At 31.5% G+C, this 25,534-nt stretch overlaps 2 protein-coding genes across 2 annotated transcripts; one reads left to right on the forward strand and one right to left on the reverse strand.

Moving 5' to 3' along the window:
- On the reverse strand, positions 1–25,534 carry LOC108914463 (chondroitin proteoglycan 1). The gene is made up of 5 exons (XM_018720295.2): positions 25,394–25,534; positions 12,350–12,535; positions 9,993–10,599; positions 3,173–3,300; positions 1–423 (listed from the first exon to the last, which is right to left on the reverse strand). Exons 1-5 carry the CDS (start codon positions 25,452–25,454, stop codon positions 83–85), a joined length of 1,323 nt encoding a protein of 440 aa, XP_018575811.2. The 5' UTR covers positions 25,455–25,534; the 3' UTR covers positions 1–82.
- LOC108914474 lies at positions 23,396–24,480 on the forward strand. Its single transcript, XM_018720303.2, has 2 exons — positions 23,396–23,781; positions 23,840–24,480. The coding sequence occupies exons 1-2, from the start codon at positions 23,686–23,688 to the stop codon at positions 24,461–24,463; spliced, it is 720 nt and encodes a 239-aa protein (XP_018575819.1). The 5' UTR covers positions 23,396–23,685; the 3' UTR covers positions 24,464–24,480.

The raw sequence follows: 25,534 nt of genomic DNA on the forward strand, positions 1-25,534 counted from the left end.
TTGTAAGAGTAATAGATATTTATTGTAAGAATATAATACATAACATGGGTATATCACTTATATGTAAATCAGTAAATACAAATCAACAACCACCCACCTCACAGGGGTTATCATAATTTGAAAGGTTATCAGATCTTTCAGAGTAATGATATCCTTGAGCACATTCTCTGACTTCTACAACGCCATAGTTGCACATAACGTAGTTCGAACAATTGCAGTGAGGTTTAATGTAAACAAAATCGTCGTATTCACAATATACTACGTTTTCCGGTTGGTCGCAGACATTTATTGTTGGGTTGAAATAGAGTCCATCCGAACAGTTTTGTCCAAACGCCAAGCCGGTGTCACATATGAAAAATTTAGTACAGTCCCTTGGGTTGGGTATTAGCACGGGTTGATCTCCATTTAATTCTGGGCAGCTTTCTAAAAAGAAAATCATATTTTTAATACATTTCTGGTAATTTAATGGTAACAATTACGTGGTGTATAATTCTTTTACGTACTAATATGCAAGAAAATAAGGCCAGCTTTCAACAAATTGACAAATTTGTTAACACTGCTATGGACGTTAATATTATTGGTTATACAAGGTGTTCCGAATTTTATGCGTGATAGATCTCTTTAAAATAATATGCCTTACAAACATAGGTCTGGAACAGCCCAGTTTTAGAGATACAGGGTGTTGAAGTTGTTAAAAAAAATTCAGATTTTTTGTTTATATCTCAGGAATTTATTAATCGATGTCATTAAAATTTGGTACAGATAATCTATGATGGTAGGCCTTGCATTCTCTAAAATATGAGCTCTAAAGGTACAACCAGTGATGTACAACTGGCAGGGGTCATCTCTTTTTTTATAAAAAAAAAACTACGTCACTGCATTTTTTACAAGTAATTGTAATGGATTTATATTCTAATGCACAAAATACGTAAAAAAGGTAACTTGAATTTTTTCCCTAAGATTCGCCGTTTTCAAGTTTTTGATACCAATACAATCCCCTTGTAAAGATATTTCTAACCATAATATTACAAGAATATTTATGTTTATGCTTAAAAGTAAGTGGAATTTGTAAGCACATCAACAAAATACTTTACATTCGTTTCCACACCACCTGTGAGGTAGAGTTCCTTACGCGTTTTAGTTTCCCCTGGAAGCCCAACCCACTATCTTTACAAATAAGAACAACTTAAATCAAAATAATAATAAATGTACATTTACCAAAGGCGAGGGGCAGTGAATTTTCACAATCTGCATATTTGGCCACAAGAAAATCCTCATGTCGTACAAGATCTTTTCATCACGATTTTCTGTGAACGTGTGGCTCGGAATAATTCGCAAAATAGTTTGTGGACCTTTCTTCTTGCCACCCCGTCTAAATTCCCAGTCATTTCTAAACTTTCTAGAAAACCATCTATTTGAATTATTAGAGGATGTTCCATTAAATATACGACAAAATAGCTGGATACAATGGATGGTGCTTCTGCGCATTCTGGGAGAATACTATAAGAATGGCTTAATGAAAATTATATGGGGCGATGGAGAGGTAAAAAACCAATGCCAATGTCAACTATAATGGTGCAGAGGGTCCAGTGTCTTGGCCAGCCAGATTGCCATATCTAAACCCCCTGGACTTTTATGTTTGGGGTTATCTGTAAAGTAAAGTTTATTCTACTCCAACAGATACAATACTACAACTACTGCAACGAACAGAATCCGGGTGTAATGAATTAAAAGAAAACCACCACATAATATTAGCATCAATTAATTCCATTAATAGAAGATGTCGAAATGTATCGATGGGGTGGTTCGCATTTTGAACAATTGTTGTAAATACGTAATGTTAATTTTGTTTCTTGTTTAGTTGCTGTTGCTTGGTAAATATATTTAATTATTTTGATTTAAATTGTTCTTATTTGTAAAGAATATTAGGCCTCCAGGAAAAACTAAAATACACCAAGAACACTACCTCGCAGGTGGTGTAGAAAGGAGTGTAAATAATTTTGTTGATATGCTTACAAATTGCACTTACTTTTAAGCATAAACATAAATATTCTTGTATTATTATGGTTAGAAGTGTCTGCCACAAGCGGATTGTATTGGTGTGAATAACTTGAGAACGGCGAATTTTAGGGAAAAAATTAAAGTCACCTTTTTTACGTATTTTGTGCATTAGAATATAAATCAGTTACAATGGCGTGTAAAAAATGCAGTGGCGTAGGTTTTTTTGTAAAATAAGAGGTGACCCCTGTCCAGTTGTACACCACTGATCTTTAAAGCTCATATTTTAGGGAATTCATTGTTTGACATTTACCAAAAAGTGTTTTAATGACAGCAGCCTGCTATGAATATATCACACAAGCTCAGAATGAGGAGTTCATACCGTATTTTGCAACGTTCTAAAAAATTTTTTTTTCACAAAAACAAAGCTATACAAAATTTTTGTAAAAGACAAAAAGTTTTTAATAATCAAAGGCATCTGAAAATTTTATTTTTCTTATGAAATCTAAAAGAATAAAAAAGTTTGTAGAAAAAACATAAAAGAGGTGGGTTACTTCACCCCCTTCAGCAAACCAGGAAAATGGAAAATATGCTAGTAAAATATGATTCTATAAGTATTATAATCATGCCCAATCTCGTTTGCTTGTATTCAACGGTTTTAGAGAAAAATTGGAAAAACCGCCCCCCTTTAATAGACTAACTTTTTAGGGAAGGCTCCAATTAAAAAACCCATATGGAAGAAAGACCCCATCAAAACTTTCCAAGGAATGCAGTACTGATTTTTTTGTACACAAGGTATAATACAAGTCAAACATGTTACATATTATTTTTTTAATATTTTTTTATTGAATGCATACTTAATAAATAAAATGATTGTAATCAAAATTATAGTTATCGAAATTATTCATCACAGAAATATGTAAAGAAATATTCACCAATCTCCCATTTGAGGCATCAGTAGATAGATCGTGGTACAACTTAAAGAAAATATGTATAAGTTCTCTAAAGTATTAAAAATTGGGAGGGGAGAACACTTAGGTATATCTTTCGAATGATCTCGGCGTGATACGTAGGAAAGGGGAGACGTCCAATTATTTACAAGCATTTTTTAGAAACTACACAACACCAACAAGAAAGAAATTGCTTTAATAAAAAAAACTAATAAAAAACTTACTTTCTGCAACCACTATAATAAAAATTAGTAGGGAAAAACATAATCCTGCCACTTTATATATCATAACCGGTTTAATAAACAATGACCAATTTACTGCAAAACACTGGATAGACTGTAACTGTTTAATTTTTCAAATAAACATAGGTAACAGATTGTAAATCGTTCAGGTAACTTTAAAAAAACAACAATTTATTATTGTAATGGGGGGAAACACTTCAATATAATGGTTTTATTATGAGATAATAATTATCACTTGAAACGAAATAAAATTGCAAAATCTAATTATTTTATTAATAAAATTCCCAGAAATAAGCAGATTAGTTAGTCCTCTGTGCCGCTGATTCAAATCTACTATTATAAGTAGGTATTTTCTTTCAATTAAAACTACCTGTTTACCTATTTTATTGCCCATCTACTTAAGGTATTTCTGAATCTTGTGAGATGAAGATGAGAAAAGAGATGACAATTTCACCATATTATGATATAGTTCGCTATTATAATTGTGAATGGGGCTTATATTAGTACGAAGGATACTTATGACCATTAGAAACACATATCATAAATTTGTTTTTTCAAATTTCACCATGAAAACTGATTATTTTTAACTATTTTTCTGGTAATTTTTCATACCCCGCCTCTGGACAGCGTAGTGTACCGCCAAACAGCCTGTGTCATAACCCTCATGCATAGTTGTCAAATTGTATATTTCTTGATTTGTAAATATACGTACATGGTTCCTTCACATCACATAGCATTTTAACAATGAAGATAGAAATAGATACACCATACAACCATTTATTAAATAACTTGTAACACTTCCGCTATACAAAGATGCTTTTTAATGATATTTTAACTTTAACTAAAATTAGTCTTCATAAGATACAAATATTAACTATTTCAATTCCTGTAAAAACTAACGTCACGCAGAGTCACGAAAGTGCGTATTGTATTACAAACAACTTTTCGTAAACCCATAAACCGAAAAGTAAAATATAAACATGAAAAGGTTTCGTATTCGGTCATTCTGCTTTCGCCTAATAACGTTAGCCGTTTTATTTCTGTCCGTCTACCACCCTGTTGACATATCAGGTTTATTTATACCTGTCAACTTGCATATTCCATTCTATAAACAAGGATCAAACACGTGCTGCTGTAAAAGTATTGGTCAAAACGGTTTGAACGGCAATCCCCACCACAGACAGCCTTTCATACAAAACTGGACATTCATTCATTCATTTCGTACGTATCATTCGCGGCTCAATTTTGTTCCTGTTTTATTTTGTTTTGAATTATACGACTCGGCTGATAAAGTGACTGAATAAGAAGAAAAGGTATTTTGCTTTAAATTTATAACTTTTTAATAGCACCTGTTCATTCGTAAACCACTGACGATCAGACCGTAGCTGCGTGCAATAGTTTACTTTCTTGAAATATGTAAAGTGACCGTATTCTAAACGTTCATCTAAACTAGTTCAATGTCAAAGTTCATTGACACAGAGATTCACAAACTAAACACAGCGCTTTAAAAAAATGTTAACAAATATTTTTTATTAAAAGATTGAAATTATTTTAAAACAAATCAAATGTTACATTATGTATTTTGAATTATTTTTCATTTTGGTAATTTTATAAAACGGCAAATTTATTATTTTAATACACCCGTTTACCTAACCACATTTTTAAAATACACTCATTGTCAGAATTAGTGCCACCCGTTAGTTTCATACAGTCGATTTAAAAAGATAATAATTGGCAACATTGATAAAAAATAATCATTTCTACTTAGTATTCTCAAAACATGTGCTGTTCCCCACAAAACTTACTTAAAGTTAAATCCTATATAAATTAGTGAAATTTCCTGAATAACTTTTTAAATCAATGATAGTTTCATTTATTTATTAATAATAGTAAAATAATTCCGAAATTGAAATTTTAATTAATATTTCGTTTAACAATAATTTTTGTGACATTTTTGTAAATTAAAAAAAGTTCAGTATAAAAGATGCATTTTTTCTGGGGTTCAGGGCTATTCTACGAATTCATAAATATGCCCATTGTTATTTTTTCGTCGAGTTACCCCAGTTAAAAAAAAAGCAGTTTCTACGATGAATAGAAGTCGAGATATTACAAAATTTACAGCGCGCATCAATTTGAACTTGCGTTGTGTTGTTACGTTGTAAACTTAATTTTGCGAAAAATTCAAGTCTTCATGTTTATAAACAATTGCGCTACGATGTTTAAAAAAAAATCTTATCTTGGCTCCTGTTGGTCGAAGAGGGTGCTTTTTTTAAAAAAAATTTGAATTTTTTGCCAGCTATCGATCGAATCTATTTTCGGTGAGGTAGCATCAATACAACAATTTTATTCAAATTGTTTATAAGCGAAAAACGCACGTTTCTTTAATGCACAATTTGAGAATGTTAATGTCAAAAAACCGGTGATATTTTTTAATAGGTCGCTTAATTACGTCTTTAAGATTACAATGATGCTTTCAGGATCATGTTTGGTTGAAAATTGACGCCTGTACAGAGGCTTAAAGTTCATAACATTTGGAACCTCCGTTATAAACAAATAGATTGTGCGAAAACTATTGCACTTACAGCGCCCACTTTTGGCACACTTTTGAAGTATGACAAAACCCTCAACTTCTCAAAGGTTTTATAAAATTTTAACAATAAATGCGATAGTTATAAACAAATTAAAAATTGGTACTTTTCTTGTTTTTTTTGTAATAACTTTTTTGTTTATTAACCGATTTTAATTTAACGAGTCTCATTTTGTAGATAATTTTATTCCCTACAAGCTGTCTGCGAGTCACTTTTCGCTAAAATTGATGATTTTCCCTGCACAGTAAAAAAACTGTTTTCCTCGCTTATTTGTTTAAATAGAAAAGTTAGCTAATAAAATATTTTGACTCACGAGATGAGAGATGTCTTGTATTATGTTCATTTAGACAATTTTACAATACTTTCGCGGATAGAACTTTTTTCGAGTAAAAATTTTATTTGCTTGGCCTATGCATTGTTTCGTCGTAGTTTCACTTAAAAAGCTGTAAAATGTTTTAATTCAATTCCTGTTCCCTTTTTAAAATTTAATGTAAATAAATTTAAATTTTAATTTAAAAATGTTCATCTTAATCTACAGGTACCTAATTTAAATACTTTTGCAAATAGAATTTACATTTCTTGTTTCTCATTTTCAGACATTTACCTATTTTTCCACAAATGACTCAATTTTTTCATCCTATTTTAGGGGATATTTTAACGTTTTACTAAAATATGCCCTGGTAGATCGGTTTTTGAACTGCGGATTCGGATTCAGTATAAAAAAATATACAAGATTTATGTACTCTTGTGCGTGACCTTTTTTTGTGAGCTGTGTAGTTTTTAATTATTTATAAGATTCATTGTGTATTTGAAGACATTAATAGCATTTATAATAAGCTTTTATTTATTTCGATTCTATTGTATTTTCCATATTAATTCAAATATTTTGGAATAGCTTCCACTAATTGCTTAATATGTTCGTATGCAGAACAAAAAAAAAATGTCATCTCATTGAAGAGTTATTGTTTTATATCGCTGCTCAATGCCTGCGAGCGCTGTCTGACTTGTTACAATTTTTTTCACTCTGTAAGTAGCAATTACGCATATCTTAAGTGCCTATTTTAGATACCTACGAACTTGAACATAATTGACAGAGACATGAATATACTTCTATGACGCAAATTCCACCTGGCACTTGAAGATACACAAATATGGCATTGTTGTTAGTAAACTACATTTATCACTAAAAGTCCTAAATCTTATTCGTAATTGTATGGAGGAGAAAAATTGTAGTAGCAATACTATTACACGGATTATAAATAAATGGAATCTAGATAAAAAAGATATTTTAAACTTAGGAGATGATTTGATTTGATACTGAAATCTTTGTTCCGTGTACCATATGTCAATCAACATCAAAATCAGAATGATCAATTTACGCATTTACGACTTCTTTAATCACATAACTGTTGCCGCAGTTTGGTGTCAAGTGTCTTTGATGCAAAACTTATGTGCAGTAATTCAGTCAGGTGAACATCGCAAAAAGGTATTTAATTCAGTGACTTAATTAAACTGATCCCTGAAATACTCTTACCATAATCTGCTATATGTGTCTTTGTCTATTCCATTGCTTTCTCTTCGCCAAAACCTTTGACGATTCACGTTAATTCTTTATCTGCGTACATAGACTAGCGCCAAATATTTGTTGTTAAAGATGCGCAGAAAGATGTATTCTATTTTGAGTTGCATTTTGTAACACACTTTGGAACAGAAAATGTGGTTCGTGGGTTACAAAGTAAAGAAGGCAGTTCAACGACGTAGTCAATTCAGATTCTTAATTATCAGGTTAGTGTTCTTTAGGATTTTTGGCATTCCATTTAGATTTTAGTTTTTTCCTCTAGCTCGTGTCAGAGATATCAAAATTCTGCAGATATAAATCCTAGTGAATTCTTGTGTCACCAGGTTAGTGCTATACAGGATTTTTGTCATTCCATTCAAATTCTAGTTTTATTTCCTCTAACTTATGGTAAGGCATATCAAAATTCTATAGATATAACCACTGAGTCAGTGTAATATTTCTTGTGTAACCAGGTTAGTACCGTACAGAAATTTTGACATTTTATTTACTTTCTGGTTTTATTTCCTTGTAAGACACATCAAAATTCTGCAGGGATAAAGCCTTACTCAATTAGGATATTTTTTCTTCGTAAGTGAAGGCGACTTGAAATAACCATGTCCCAAAATGGCTCACCAGTACCAAAATGACAAAAAAAAAACCGCCAGGAAAAATGTTCTCAACAATAGTTGTAAGGTTCTTGATGGGCACTAAACTGGTGCCTTGGATTTGGTCTCCACCCTCATCTCACATTATCCTCCGATCATTTCAATGTCAAGTACGGCCACGATCGGTTATTAGAGATCACTAAAGATAACAGTTGGTCACTGTTGGTCATTATTGGTCACCGAAGGTAAAAGGCGGTCATTAAAGATCAACAGTGGCCACCGAGGTTAATAGACGGTCTTAGGTGGTCAATAGTAGTCATCAGAATGACCAACTTGACCTATAAAGTGCAAATATTCTTCAGGTGAAGTATTAATTTTCACTTTTTAATCATTTTTCAAAGGAAAGACATCTACCATTTTTGAGAAATTGCCTTTTATGTAACCAAATAAAGGGTAAAATAACAGAAGAACATTTATAAATAGCTAGTTTATTGATACATAATATATTTTACTTTGCTTTATATCTTCGGTCTTCGTTGTCGGTGGTTTAACCAATATTTGTCAAGATCATAATTAATCGCTTAACTGTTCTGTTTTTATTAACTCCATATTAATGTTGCCCCCCAAGAGAATAATTGGCTCGTATTGCTCTCGCTTAGAATGTCATGGAGATATCTATACTACTTCTACAGAATGTTTTACGACCATCTATCCGTTAATGTAATATATTGATTAGGAACTAATTCTTTGAATTTGATTAACTGAAAAATTCTTATAATCCTCTTGCTGTTGATGCTACCAGACTCTCATTAATTTATGTATACATTCTAAAAGTTTTGCAGAAAAGGTTCTTGAGATGCAAAGTAAGTCGAATACTTCAGTAAGAAAAGAGATCTTTCTGAAGATCTTGACTGAAAATGTATTTAATGTCAGTATAATTATATGTTTTTCAATATAAAAAGTGTGTCATCCAATAGAATGGTTTAAGTACTTATAAATGTTTTGCAATGTAAACTTATATTCTTGCAGTTTGTATAAGTTCGACTGCATGAAGCAATAGCTCATAATAGGCCTCTAAAATATCTAAGTAATTATACTTCTTAATATTTAAAGCCAGGAACATGTCCAATAATTGGTATTCTACATTGCTTACCTTTGATGATAGTTTCGCAATATGAAGGCACATTTGTGTAGATATTATACTAATAAAGGAATAAAAAGTCTTTGGTCATATCCTAAGAATCATGTCAAATAAAAAGCATTATATTTTAGCAACAGATGATTTGAAGAACATCCACATTATATATGTTTGGCTTAATATAAAAATTATAAACACGTGTACTGGTTTCATTGTTTTTACTAAGAACTTTTAGTGTAAAATGCATTGGTGTTGAGGTAATTTGAATGGTGTAAAAATTTGTAACATAAGTTAGCATAATGAAAACAAGCTAACATTTCTTAAAAAATATTAATAAAGTTATTTCGTGTTTAATTATGTGTGTGTGGGTGGCTGTGTGTGTGTGTGTGTTTGTGTAAGAAAACATGTTATTAAATTACATTATATTAAAATATGTGTAACATTGCTTATGCATATAAAGAATATACAAGTAACATGAAAAGTTCGTATAGTATTCGAACAATTTTCAGATGAAAAAAGTATAAATTAAGTGTAATACATTGATATAAAGTTATTATGTTTTTTTGGAAAACATGATTTATCTAACTTCTACAGAACTTATTTATACATAATCAACAAAAAGTCAGTCCAACAATCCATTATATGTGGTACACACATAATACTAGATACATACATTTGATTTTTTTCTAACGGGGAATTAAAACAAAACAGTAATTATATTTTTTATATAAAATATTCCTTGAACCCTCCAATTAATTTAAAATAAATAGCTATACAAAAATAAACATTTGGTTTATATGATACAGATATGTATTGTTATTTCTAATCCTAATTTACCCCACAAAGCATTTTACATAAAAAGTTTCAGATTACAATAGTATTTATTTTGGATATAACTAGAAGTTACAGTCACAACTCAACTGTGCATTGTGCCGCACTACGGTCTACGCAAACAAATATAGCGGGACTGAACCACAAACCATCTGGACATGGCATTACGTCGGCTTTGCCATGGTCACAAGAAATGTATAGGCCACAATCCTTGGGATGAGCACTCAGGAAAAATTCTACCGGCCTATCCTTGCAAATGTAACCTACGTCACCTGGGTTTTCTGGATCAGGAGTAGGTGGGGGTCTTGTAGTAGTTGTCGGTGCCTCGGTAGTAGTTGTTGCCTCAGTTGTGGTTGTTGCTTCTGTGGTAGTTGTTGGTTCTTCAGTTGTCGTTGGTTCCTCGGTCGTAGTCGGTTCTGCAGTTGTAGTTGGTTCCTCAGTTGTCGTTGGCTCAGCGGTAGTAGTTGGTTCTTCAGTTGTCGTTGGTTCTGCGGTAGTGGTTGGTTCCTCAGTTGTCGTAGGTTCTTCGGTAGTGGTTGGTTCCTCGGTTGTTGTAGGTTCTTCGGTAGTAGTTGGCTCTTCAGTGGTTGTAGGTGCCTCTGTTGGTACTTCAGTTGTGGGCTCTTCTGTTGTAGTTGGCTTTTCGGTCGTAGTTGGTGCTGCAGTAGTTGTCGGGAGTGGTGGTTTTTCTTTAAAAAAAATAAGTAAGTAATAATAACAATAATAATAATAGTATCAGGCTTCAGAACAGGAAGGTCAACCATCGATCAGATATTCATCATGAAGCAAATACAGCAGAATGCCTATGAGCAAAATCTTAGTCTACATTTGCTATTTATAGACTATCGCCAAGCATATGATAGTATTAACAGGAGGATGTTATTTCAAGCGATGAGAAAATTAGGAATACCAGGAAAGCTAAGGAGACTGGTGGAAATGACCGTAAGAAAAACAGACAACAAGGTTATAATCGATGGATCAACGTCTGAAGAATTTGCAGTAAAGAAAGGGCTAAGGCAGGGAGACCCACTGTCTACAGTTTTATTTAATCTAGTTCAGGAAACTATTCTAAGGGAGAGTGGCATCAACACAAAAGGACTGTTGTATGGCAACAGACACCAGTGCCTAGCTTATGCTGACGATGTGGTACTGATGGCGAGATCCAAGGGCGAGGTCATACGAACGTTCAAGTTATTAGAAAGTAAAGCAAGGGAGTATGGTTTAAGAATAAATGAGAGCAAAACTAAGTATATGGTAATGAAAGATATGAACACAGGGCTATCCACCAATCTAGTCATTAACTGTACAGATAATAGGACATATACATTGGAGAAAGTGCAACAGGTAGAATATTTAGGGATAATATTAACAAGTAAAGGGGATGAAGATAAAGAAATAGAAAAACGGTTAGCGAAAGGAAGTAAGGCAGCAGGGATGTTTTCAAAAATTTTAAGATCCAAAAATTTAACAAGAGCAAGAAAGCTAAGAGTATATGATACAATATTAAAGCCCACAGTTATCTGTGCTTGTGAGACATGGACAATGACACAGAAACTGGAGATCTGGGAACGTAAGATGTTGAGGAGGATTTTTGGAGGAATTAAACTACAGAATGAATTTAGAAGAAGAACAAATAAAGAAATAATGAAGTTGTACGGAAAGCCATACATTGTTCAGGTGGTGAAAGCGCAGAGAGCTAGATGGCTGGGACACATTGCAAGAATGTCCAATGAAAGATGGGTTAAAAAAATCTTATGAGAGAAGGAGGGAAAAGGAGAAGAGGACGACCGAGGAAAAAATGAATGGACGAAGTGATATCAGATCTGAAGAAAATAGGAGTTAGGGACTGGAGGAACGATGCGTTAGATCGAAAAAAATGAAAAATAGGAGTGAAAGAACTCATAATAAGGTAATTTGTTTCCAACAGGTTTGACACCCAGTTACAGGAACTTCTTGAAAGTATTAAATTTTATTTATGTCTTTTATTTATTTAAATTTGAAATAGAGGTATTGATCACATACATCCTGGAATCTTCATGAATAGATTGCTTCAAAAATAGATGTAGTGTACACAGATTTCTCTAAGATCTTTGATAGACTTGACCATAAAGCTCTATTGCAAAAATTATATATTTTAAAAGCAAGAAATTTGAAAAACTTACTTTGTGGTGATTCGATATTATTAATACGACATGGATAAATGGAATACCGCATTAACAGCTTGCATTCTAGTTTAAATTTCGTAATTTTCCAATTATTATTTAAATCTATACTTAATGATAAAACCTTTAATGATAGCAACAGTTTCAAAATTATAAGTTTGTAAGTACGCGTTTAAATTTTTATTATTGTTTTTATAAAAAAAATAAATCGGTTAGTAATCGTGTACATTAATCATGGGCAAAGTAAATAAATAAAAATATCTTTTGTTTAACATACCTGTAACACCACCGCCGGTACAACCAGCTCTTTCAGGATAATCACAAACATTCAAAACCGGATTGAAGTGTAGGCCAGCCGGACATTTGAACAAATAGGGTACACCATTCGAACACTGCCAAAATTGCTCGCAATTTTCATGTGGGAAGTACATTGAATCAGGCCCGTCAACAGTTGGACAGTCAGCTAAAAGAATAGGGAAGTGAGTTTACCCAAGTCTAACTTATGATCACATTAACGTAAACGCAAATAACAAAGTGGTAATAAAGTGTAAAGAAAGCAGATTGTTACGTTTTATTCACCAATGTTAGGAATGATTTTCTGGTAGTCAAATCGATCTAATAACATTTTTGGAACTGATTTTGCCACAATTTTTTAAATAACTGGTTGTCGACAATTAAGAAGCTGCTAAGTCACGGAATAATGAAAATGTTTTTGTTTAAGGGGGTTTTACATCAAGTTAATAAAAAAATAAAACAATTTACTTGACTTTTTTTAAAGAGGATACAAATACAATGCCTGGGATTTTTTGCTACATACAAGGTGGGCCATTAGTGTGAGAATACTCATAATACAGAAAAAAAGTTTACATAAAAGTTATACAGAATCAGGTGATGAGTAAAAACGGGACACGCCAAATATTACATTTTTTAAATGGAACACCCTGTATATTTTTAAACATATGGATTTCCGAGAAAATTCTGTATATGGCAGTATAAACAGTTTATCATTTTAGTGCGCGGTTGCCAAATTATGTAAAAAATTCTTCGAATTTTGGAAAAAACATGACCTCGAAGAAGTTGTATTAACTTTTAACTAGTAACACTTGGAGCAAAAATATTTGGTAGAGATATAGGCAAATGTTAGGCAAAGACTCCTTTATTAGCTAATATCGATATTTTATACAGGGCATGTTTTATAATACGACCATTTTTAGAAAGTTTAAACTTGATTTTCTAAAATTTTTCAAATGGAACACCCTGTATTTTATTGTTCTATTTTATTCACATATCGGTCCATTTCAACTTTTATTAAGCATGTTCTATATCTAAAATTATTAGTTTTTAAGATAAAGCAACATTTCTGAAAAAATTTTTATTATTTTGTAGAATACCACAAATAAATATTAACTAATAAAATTAACTCAAAATGGAATGATAAATTATGAACTGACAAGTTGACACAATGTGACAATTTTTTCCAAATCCATTTCGTGCGACCGAAAATAATAAAAATTAAGTTTTTCCAGAAATGTTGCTATATCTTAAAAACTAACAACTTTAGGTGTAGAACATACTTAATAAAAGTTGAAGTGGACTGATATGTGAATAAAATAAAACAATAAAATACAGGATGTTCCATTTGAAAAATTTTAGAAAATCAAGTTTGGACTTTCTTAAAATGATCGTATTATAAAAAAGCCCTGTATAAAATATCGATATTAGCTAACATAGGAGTCTCTGCCTAGCATTTGCCTATAACTCTGTCAAATATTTTTGCTCCAAGTGTTAGTAGTTGAAAGTTAATACAACTTCTTCGAGGTCATGTTTTTTCCAAAATTCGAAGAATTTTCTACGTAACTTGGCAACCCCGCACTAAAATGTGAAACTGTTTATATTGCCATATATAGAATTTTCTCAGAAATTCATATGTTTAAAAATATACAGGGTGTTCCATTTAAAAAATGTAATATTTGGCGTGTCCCATTTTTACTCATCGAATTGTGTGTTTCAAATTAATTTTGTCCTTTAGGTTTTTTGATTTTGTACAACTTTTATATAAACTTTTTTTCTGTATTATGAATAAGGGAGTTATTTTACTTTCTCACACTAATGGCCCACCCTGTATGTATTTACGTGAAAAAACATTATTGGTACAAAATACTGTCATGGTTATATGTCGTGCGACGTCATCGTCTTCAAAAAAGAAGTCAATTTTGTGAAAGCTACAAAAGTCGTAAATTTTACCTGAAATCGAAAATTCTTAAATTCTTAAATATACAGGGTGATTCACAACTTATCCAAAAAAATTTGGGAATAGATGCGGCATGAGAAATGGAGTCAATATTGTAAAAAAAAATTTGAAAAAATCCTTATAGTTTCTGAGAAAAAAATTATTGAAGTTATAGCACATTAAACTACTACATAACTGGACAACTGTAGTCTCTAGCGTCATTCGCAATACGCGTGGAGAGCCATGTGACTCCTAATACTGAAATCCGTCGTTGCGGTAGTTTTTACCTGTTATCTGTGGTCTTTACATCAGTTTTTTAGTAGTTAGTGTCAAAAATGGCTTGCGTGTATAGCAACTCAGAGTTGATGGATATCGTTTTAATTTATGGTGAAGCAAGACAACATTTGTATTATGGTAAAGTATTTGTGTTATGGTGAAGCAAGACATCATTTGTGTTAGTTCGTAGAAAGTGAGTAAGACGGACCCAAATGTGTTTACACGTGAGTGGATAAAATTTTGAACAATTGCTGTTGCAGCATCGGGTATGTCAAATGATTTTATTATTTAAAAACACAAATTAATTTTATTAATAATTAATAAAGGCAAAAGCATTTGAATTTGCCGATATAAAATAGGTGCGATAAAATTCTATTTACATATTTCTTTCCTTGCGAAAGTTTTTGTCCGTTTTCGCATTGTGCGAGGTCAGGTTTTACAGTGGACCAGTTTCCAGTGCCGTGCAGAATTGTATTTTTAAATCAATTTCGAACTGACCTTTTTGATTTTTTCTTTACAAAATTGTATTTGTAAGGGTCCCCTGCCCCTGTACATCCAGAATTTTTTTTTTGGATAAATTCTGAATCACGCTGTATATCCGTAGTTGGAGAATGGTATTAATAAAATCAATAAAAACTCGAAAAGGAAAAAACGACGAGCATAGGCATTATAGTCTCGATTTTCAATTTTTTTTATCTTGGTGTTAAAAAAAATAAAAAAAAAAATTTTTCCCTGTTTTGTTAGCATATCCTCTAAGGTATTCAATGTATTTTAAATTAAAAAAAAAGTCGATACCTTGTTGGGTTCAAGATCTAGAGTTTACACAAGTTCAGGAAACGTAGTTTCGAGACAAATACGTTTAAACACACAGTTGTTGCTATATAGGTATATAAAATTCGTGTTTACCGCGCATGTAGAGAAACCATAGAAATGACTATAGAAAAATATCGACATCTACAGACACTTAAATCAATTGTTTATACAGCTATCTACCGTCATTTATATCATTTACATTTATTTCGCAATGATACAAACATTCTAGAAAATCGAATAAAATCCTAAAAAGATAGACATAAAGTAGGTGCCTAAATGATACGATAGCTCACGTGAAAGTTAATTTAGAAAAAACCGTTTGAGTACCATCATATTCTACACATGTTATCTACCAAAATAAGAATTTTGTATTGAGTTTCATGTAAATACCCTTTTAATGTTCAACAATATATATGTTGTTCATTCTCTTAGTTAAAACTCAAACTAATATTGGTGTTGTAATCATGAATTTTGAATGCCCTAATTTTCATTTGTTACTTTAAATTAACTAATGTTTTAATTAATACCACGGCATTTTGAATGTAAATCAGCATACTTTTAAAGAAAATTTTATTCGCAAAAAAATTTAGTAACATATTTTTCGTTTAACGTTAATGTGTTCTTTAAGAATAATTACAAGTTTCCAATATGATTACTATACCTTTAAAATTACATTACAGCCAAAAAGTATGCATCATAGTTAATGTGCAAAAAATCATAAATATTTTTCAACAATTTTTCCCTCAAAGTAATTAATGAAAACGGAGAGCGGAAAAATACAGGGAAGACGTCACAACATACGTCTCAAAAACAGATAATAATAAAATCAAACTAACAAACCTGTTTAAAAATGAAACGCCATTACAAATTTTAATGACATCAATAGTTACAGCTACTACTTAACAGCAACTTCTAACAATAAGTGAAAGTGGTTTTAAGGACAATTTTATCTTACAATATTTCATAATCATATTGTCTACAAGAATTTTAACTGTATTTACAACTATTTTGATGTTAATATTTGTCACTTATGTTAGCTGAATATGACTTAGACTAGATAGTTTCATAAAATTACATGCTGCGTAACAAGGTTTTTAAATCAACCGTTGAAGATACTAGGTTATTAATTATAAATTTAAATGAGATAATCTTATTTGGTAAAAGATATAAATATTTTTCTAATTTACATTTTACCAAAAATAGAATATAACAATCAATCATTAAGATAATAAAGACATTTTAAATTAGGTACCAAAAATAATCATACACGTGCAAAATAGATGATGAGGCTACTTAGAAAAAGATAACAGGGATTAGTACAATCGAGTTATTTAAAACATATATTCTCCAAGTATCCAAAAGTTATTATGATTCAGAATTTTATCCAGGTTAAAAGTCCAATACTTATAAATATGTAGATTTTGGACAAAATGTCTACTACTATCCAGTCATCATCGTGGCATGGAAATTTTGTATAGTCTTGAATAGTCTAGAAAAAAGTTTAAGTTCGTGTGAATGTAAATATATGAGGCAACAGCACCAATGAGCGTTTAAGCTATTAAATTCAACAGGGTTAGTCTATCTTTTTTACTTTTCTGTCTGAATGTTGGATAAGTTTCTTTCTAAGAACAGCCAAAAATTTAGTTTTGCTATTTAAACAAACATCACATTGCATTACTCATAACCTCCTCTATAACCACACGTTCTAGGATTGTTGATGGATCATTTAATTTTCCTAATATTGTTATTCGAGTGCAACGTGTTTAAGTGTTAGTGAAACGGAAACGTTTCAACTTTTGAAACAAGCTTACGGGTCGTATGCAATGATGTAAAAGTTGTCGTCAGTGAATTGAAGATGAGTCTCGATCAGCAAGGCCTTCCATTTCAACTGATGACTCCCATATACAGAAAGTCAAAGTTCTGGTGCGTGCAAATCGTCGATTAATTGCCAGAGAAATTGCAGAAGAGGTTAGCATCTCAACTGGGCCATGCCATGAAATTTTGATTGAAAAATTGAACAAATTGAACATACAGCAAAATTTCTTCGTCGTTTGATAATGAAAAGATTCATTCAAAGTATCATAACTGGAAAGAAAGCTGTGTTTACGGCTACGATATTGAGACAAAAGTTCAATGATCACAATGGATTGGCAAAGAATATCCACGCTCCAAGAAAGCACGTCAGTCTCGATCCAATGTCAAAGTGATGATCACTGTTTTTTCGACTCTAATGGAATTGTGCATTTTGAATTCTTGCTTCAAGGTGAAACAGTGAACCGTATATACTACCAAGGCGTTTTACAATAGTTCCTTGAAAAAATTCTCAAAAAGAGACCAAAATTGTGGCGAGACAACTGATGGTTCGTGCACCATGACAATACGCCCCCACACTCAGCTTTGTCAATTCGTCAGTTTTGTGCCAAAAATTAGATTACTGTCCTCCTTCACCCTCAATACTCCTCGCTCCTTGCGATTTTTTTTTTAATTTTCGAAAAAAGGACAGCGTCTTCGGACTATTGATGTCATCAAAGCCAATTTGTCACAGACCTTAAAGGTCATTTCAAATGAAGCTATCCAGGACTGCTTTGCGAAATAGAAACACCGCTGGGTGTGTGAATACGGAGGGGAGTACTTTGTAGGACTCAAGGACAGTAATGTAATTAATAATAGACTTTAAAGAAATAAAGTTCGGTTATTTTCTACAGATCTCGTACAGTAGCCATCCACGAACGGGTTAGGGCAATAGTCACGAGATATATTTTCTATCAATAAATATTAAATTATCTTCCTTCAAATGAAGGAAGATCTGTTAGAAGATATTTTATAACGAGTATTTTGGACAGTTTACAAATTCGAACAAAAAAAGAATAACTCCCAATAGTAATACAATTACCATAAATTCAGTAGACATGATTTATATATCAATTTTTTCTATAATCAGCTGGTATTTTTTAAAGACTATTGTTTTTATTATTATACACAGTTCAACATGTTTTGTCTATTTGTTATCTTGACAAGGATTATGTTCTACGTTATAGTGTACGTATCTTATTCTCTACATATCTTTAAAGGATTATTTTTTAAACAAAATTTAAATTTAGTTGAAGAATTGTTATTTTGTCAGCAACATTTGGATTGGGAATTTGTTAGATATTTTATTAATTATGTTTATATATTCTTTAATAGGCTATACTTAGTACATATTCAATCAAAATAATGTTTATACCATATTAATCTTAATATAGACGAACAGCGAAAATATTCTACGAATTATCATATTGATAGTATCTGTCTAAAATTACAAATCTAAGATAAGTACAATCTATAAACTCTATCATGACAGTAAAATACAATACAATAATACAATTCAAAAAGTTCCAAGTGCAAAATCATTCATCTGAAGAAATATACTCAAAAGTCAATTCAATTGATTTTAATGCAATTTTAATGCAAATCAACTTCTGTATTTAACGAATACAGTTAACGTTTTAAGAAGACTCACTCCTAATCACGAATCCGGTGTCAGAATTGAGCTATAACATCACAGGAAAAACAGGTCAAAAATAGTAAAATTCACTAAAAACTTCTAGGAAAAATACAAAATAATTTTTTTTCTGTATTCAAATGCTCATTTATATGATTAAGACCCCGTCGAACGTGATTCCGCAGTCAGAATTGATAGTTCTTTTTCTAACCTCAAAAAAACAGGTCAATTAAGGTCAGACCTATCACTAATTTTCAAAAAATAACAGATTTGCTCCAAATTTGGTAGACGGGGGTTTTCTGGACCGCTGATCACGGATCCAATGACAATTTTGCAAAATTCAAGATGGCGGATCCAAGATGACCGACCAAATCTTCAAAAAATAACACATTTGCGCCAAATTTGGTACACGGAGGTTTTCGGGATCGCTGTTCACGGACCCGAGGTCAATTTTGTAAAATTCAAGAGGGCGGATCTAAGATGGCCTACCAAATTTTCAAAAAATAACAGATTCACGCCAAATTTGGTATACGGGGGTTTTCGGGGTCGCTCTGTGGATTCTTGAGCAAATAAAAAATTATGAACATAATTTTAAAGAAACACAAAGAACATAATCTGTCAGTGAATTATGGGTTTTAAATTTACCTTACAGGGTGTAACTAAAATGCTGGATCAAACTGTAATGGCGGATTCTATGTCGCAAATTAACAAAAAAAGTCATACACACACTATAAACATGTATCCTTCCGGACACGTTTTCGAAGATGCAGGATGTTCAAAATTGTTAAAAATATATAGTTTGTTTCAGGTTGATTTCAGATGATATATTATACTGGGTGTATCACAATTAATAACGCAATTTGAAACAGCTGTAAGTACACGATACTAGAAACATCAAAAGTCTTAGTAAACATAGATCAGCAAACCGTTTTCGAGATATAGTATCAAAAAGAAAAAGATTTTTTTTTAGTTTTTTGATAATATCTCAGTAACCGTTTGAGATATAGAACCAAATTTTGTACACGTATTATTATTAACATTAGCTACTTTTGAGCGCTAATTAATTATGATACACCCTGTATAATTGATATTTAATTTTACTGCAACCTGAGCAATAACTAGAATAACGGTCAGTTCTGGCGACAAACACGAGAACCCTTTTTTGAGCAACATGTTATGTTCTATCATAATAGTTAAATCCATTATCTTGTAAAACAAAACAATTATAAACAAACTATGCCTCTGTATAAACAAAAACTGTGACATTCATATATCATTCTACCCACCTTATCTTGTTTACCTTTGTATTTAGGAAAAAATAGTAAAGAACACAGTTTTAGAAAATTTTCTTGCAATTTCAAGGAAATATATAAAAAACAATTGACTGTATTTCAATGGACATAAATCAGTTGTTTGTTTTTTTTTATCTGAATACAATTATTACATATAGATACATGTCTCATATTTGCTTTAATAATTTGCACAATATTTAGATTTATTTGCTGATTCTGCACATAACCAGGATTGCCACAGCGTTGGTATCTTTTCCGCAGTTAAAATTACTCAAAATTCTCCATTCTAAACAGTATCTTATTATAAAAGCCTTCTTCCTGGATATTTTGCCACATGTGGAAAAAAATTTTAAAAATTATTTACTAAAACCCTTCCACGTAAAAGGAACAGTAAAGGGTTATTTTTATGAAAATATTTTTACTTAACCAAAAATTTTACCTTGAAAAAAAGCAGACCGATACAAAATACACAAATATATATTTTAAAAAGTTGACTGCTCCTTTTTCATTATGAGATTATTTTCGTAAAAATGACTTTGACAGATCTTTTGACGCAAGTATTTATTTCCTTAATGTTTGAAATTATTGTCGTAGAATAGAGGCATAACAAGAAGAAGAAGCCCTGTTATCATAAATTTATTCCCTTACAACAAAAATGTATTTAAAATGTTTTCTTTGGCGTCATTATAAATCTTCCTTTATAAAACCGATACCTAACATTTTTAATAAAAAATGTATTTACAGACTTCTTCAGTAAATTTAATAGCGGAAAAATATAAATATGCTCTGGTTTCATAGCGATCTGACATAATCCATTGTGGAGGATCGGTATTTAAATCAAAATATTGTACAAACTATCAAATATAACGTGTATATATTACTGTAAATAGAAAAACGTGAAGATTCCAAAAAATATTCAAGATTTTCCAATTAAAAAACAAAAGGTTAGTTTATATCTTCAAAATTCAATACTTCAATTCTTTATATATTCTTTTGGAATTGCAAGAAAATTTCATGAAACTTTGATCTTTACTATTTTTTTCCAAAATGAAAAGGTAAAAAAGATATGGGTAGTAGAATGGAATTTATGGATAATGAAATAGTAAAGCACTAAATTTAAATGAAATATTTTGTAATTTAAAGAACTACAATTAATTTTTTTTCGAGGTCTTCTGGATCTAGATCTAGTAGATCTAGATCTCGAAAATTAATCATTTCTAGCCACATATTTAAGAGAATGTATAAAAACGAAAAATTTCACTTATCAAAGTTTTGTAAAAGAAAAACATTGTTCACAATTTTGAGTTCAGTAGGGGGGGTTGATTACTGTGGCTATAAGGTAATGTCATTATTGTCGTGTCTCTTTAGGGTTCTCTACACATGAAAATTATGAAGTGTCCGCAGTGTATCAAGACAATTAAATGTATGTAAAACTAATGTTCACAAAACTTTAAAAAAGCAACTTTAAAATTTAGATCCCAACGCACTTTTACAATTTTGCCGCTGATTGGTGAATGACTTCGCAGAAGATAATAATTTGCTTAAAATTGTTTTGTACTGACGAATCTTGTTTTACAAGGAACGGAGTTGTAAATTTTCATAATTTACATGTGTGGAGTGATAATGATCCTAAAGAAACACAACAATAATAACATTACCTGATAGCCACAGCAATCAACACCTTGTTTTCATCGCCTACTGATCTCAAGGTTTTAAATCCGTGACACTACCCAAACGGAAATATACACTCCTGCAAATAATGCCATTTTTCTCAAGAATGGTTTTCTGTAGCCGATTTTCTCAAGAGAATTTTTTTTGTTTAAATTAAACGACCTTTTCAATGCTGCTGCCTATTTTAAAAAAATACGACCACTGTAAAAGTTTTGACCGCTAAAAGGGAGAGATAACCGGAGAAAACTATAACGCAGTATATCGATTTGTCTAAATATATGTCCCAAATTTTAACGCGATCGGTAAAAGGGTTATGAGGTTATTAATTAAATTACTTTTATTATTGACAAGTTTGAAGGCTTTTAACTCAAAACCAAAAATTTTTTATTTAACTTTTTTTCGTATATCGTATTTATTGATCGTCGTGAATATGTAATCAAAGGTTGTCGTTGAAATTTGTGGACACCCTGTATTTAACTTGATGAGAATTTGAATTAATACCTTTAGAATAGTGTAAAATACCTATACAGGGTGATTCACAACTTATCCAAAAAAATTTGGGAATAGATGCGGCATGAGAAATGGAGTCAATATTGTAAAAAAAATTTTTGTAAAATCCTTATAGTTTCCGAGAAAAAAATTATTGAAGTTATAGCACATTAAACCGCTACATAGCTGGACAACTGTAGTCTCTAGCGTCATTCGCATTACGCGTGGAGAGCCATGTGACTCCTAATACTGAAATACATTGTTGCGGTAGTTTTTACCTGTTATCTGTGTTATTTACCATCAGTTTTTTAGTAGTTAGTGTCAAAAATGGCTTGCGTGTATAGCAACTCAGAGTTGATGGATATCGTTTTAATTTATGGTGAAGCAAGACAACATTTGTATTATGGTGAAGTATTTGTGTTATGGTGAAGCAAGACATCATTTGTGTTAGTTCGTAGAAAGTGAGTAAGACGGACCCAAATGTGTTTACACGTGAGTGGATAAAATTTTGAACAATTGCTGTTGCAGCATCGGGTATGTCAAATGATTTTATTATTTAAAAACACAAATTAATTTTATTAATAATTAATAAAGGCAAAAGCATTTGAATTTGCCGATATAAAATAGGTGCGATAAAATTCTATTTACATATTTCTTTCCTTGCGAAAGTTTTTGTCCGTTTTTATCACACCGCCATGACGGTCGCATTGTGCTAGGTCAGGTTTTACACTGGACCAGTTTCCAGTGCCGTGCAGAATTTTATTTTTAAATCAATTTCGAACTGACCTTTTTGATTTTTTCTTTACAAAATTGTATTTGTAAGGGTCCCCTGTACATCCAGAATTTTTTTTTGGATAAGTTCTGAATCACCCTGTATAGTGTAAGGTAAACTATTTAGAACCATGTACTAAGTACTAAGTCGTCAAAATTTGAAATAACCATAAAAGGTACGATAGTCTAGCCTACTCTTTTAACCAATATTAATAGCTATTTATGTAATCAGTCATGAAAAGTATGATTTTATGTAACGAGTGCAAGTATGCAAGACGCTGATCTATTCTGACGATATACCAAGGATATCGAAGAAGCGGCAAGAAATGCCGTATGTTCACTGATTCCTGAGAAATCCAAAGCGATATATGACTTGGCTTATGAAAAATTTAAGAAATGGCGTGAACTGAAGAAAGTAAAACATGTCAATGAGAAAGTACTATTGGCATATTTTGAAGGTAAGAAGAATTTGAAGGCTTCTGCGCTATGGACACAGTACTCCATGTTGAGAACTGAGCTGTCTTTAAAAAAATGTATAGACATTAAAACATACAATAGTTTGACAGCATTTTTGAAAAGGCATTCTGATGGATACCACGCTAAGAAATCAAACGTTTTTTTCAAAAGTAAATATTGCGAAGTTTTTGACGGAGGCGGATGACAATAATCATTTAATGGCTAAGGTAACTAATAATTGCTTCATTTAATTGTCAGTTTACTAATTCGCATTTTTTGCTTTAGGTTGTGTTGGTTGTGGGAATAGCCGGTGCATGTCGGAAGTCAGAATTAACATTTTTACGTGTTGAAGATGTTACAGATGAGGAGACGTATTTTCGAGTAAATATTCCAAATACGAAAAGTAGAGTAATTCGTGAATTTGTAATCACCCCCGGAGATATAGAAGGACTAAATTTCGTTAACATTATCAGGAAGTATAGAAACCTACGCCCGAAAAATATTAAACACAACGGATTTTTTGTTAGACATAGAAATGGTAAATGTGGTGTACAACCAGTAGGAATTAATACTATTGGTCAGTTACCAAAAATGACTGCTCAAATGATTGGTTTGCCGAATTGTGCATTATTCACGGGGCACTGTTTCAGAAGCTCTTCAGACACTTTACTTGCAGATTCTGGGGCCAATATTTTAAAAATAAAACAACACGGCGGCTGGAAGTCAGATTCTGTTGCAGAAGGATATGTTGAAAATAAAAAAACAATTTCCGGTGATATTCTTGGAGAACCGAGTAATATCAATAACATATATCACGGAATATTACTGCAATTTCAACAAATAAGATTTATTCTGGAATTACTTTCACTAACTGTACCAACTGCGTTGTCAATATTTATAATTAAATAATAATAATTAATAAAGTGTTATTTATAAAATTACTGACTTAAATAAAAGTTACTTTATTATTTTTCTGTTGTATTTTGTTTAATTCTTTCTTGCAATTAGTGACATAACGAACTTTTCGTAACCAGTTCCATAATGGTTTTCATTAGTTACATAAAATACATAGAACGTTTTGACACTTGATTCGGTAACAAAATACATTACTCTATACCTATGTCAAAATTAGAAAAACATGTTTTTTCGATGTTTTTCTATTCATTTTAGACTCATAAATTTTTATAATACCCTCACCCGTACCTAACTGTTATAAAAAATAGTTTTCTCTTAAATTATTTTTTAACAATTTACGGGGTTGACAACGAATACTGTCAACAATTAGGTAGATCACTCGTGTGTAATAATATGGACATCGTGTTTCTTTAAATGGTTAATAATATGGACAAGCATACAAATACTTTCTCAAAGTTATCCTACAAGCGTAAGTGAAGTCAAACAATGTTCGATGCCAGAAATCTAGATATGCAACCTAACCTCACAAACAAGACTGCTGATGATGCAGGAAACAACTAGGTACTAAGTATATACCATTAGCATTGAATTACACCAAACTAATAAAAACTAAAAATGATATGTCCAAATACATTTAACACAAAAACAGATAGGTACCTAATACACCGAAATTGTTAAACAATGCAATCATTCATACGTTTCTGTTTGTTCAAATATATTTTACAAACTTCTTGATTTCAATGTTTTAGGTTCATTTTTTATACCGTAGTAACTATGATAAAAAATCTTACATTGTCTCTGATTCAAATTCACTTTCAAAATCTGTTTGTCTTTTTTTACAAATGAAGTCTTAAATATTAATTTTGTATTTCTACAAATTATAAGCGTTCCATCACACAAAACGTTAATTTCATCTAAACTTACTTGGGGGAGAAGCCGCACTCAAGGCACTGCATCCCAAAATCAGGAGCACGTAAGTAATCATCTAAGCGTCAAATACACCCTCTTATGTCTACACAAAAAAATGACTGGACTGGATATACAGGTAAAGCTATAAAAGGATTA

The sequence above is a fragment of the Anoplophora glabripennis genome, unplaced genomic scaffold (genome assembly GCF_000390285.2).
Source record: "Anoplophora glabripennis isolate ALB-LARVAE unplaced genomic scaffold, Agla_2.0 scaffold50, whole genome shotgun sequence".
NCBI classification, from domain to species: domain Eukaryota; kingdom Metazoa; phylum Arthropoda; class Insecta; order Coleoptera; family Cerambycidae; genus Anoplophora; species Anoplophora glabripennis.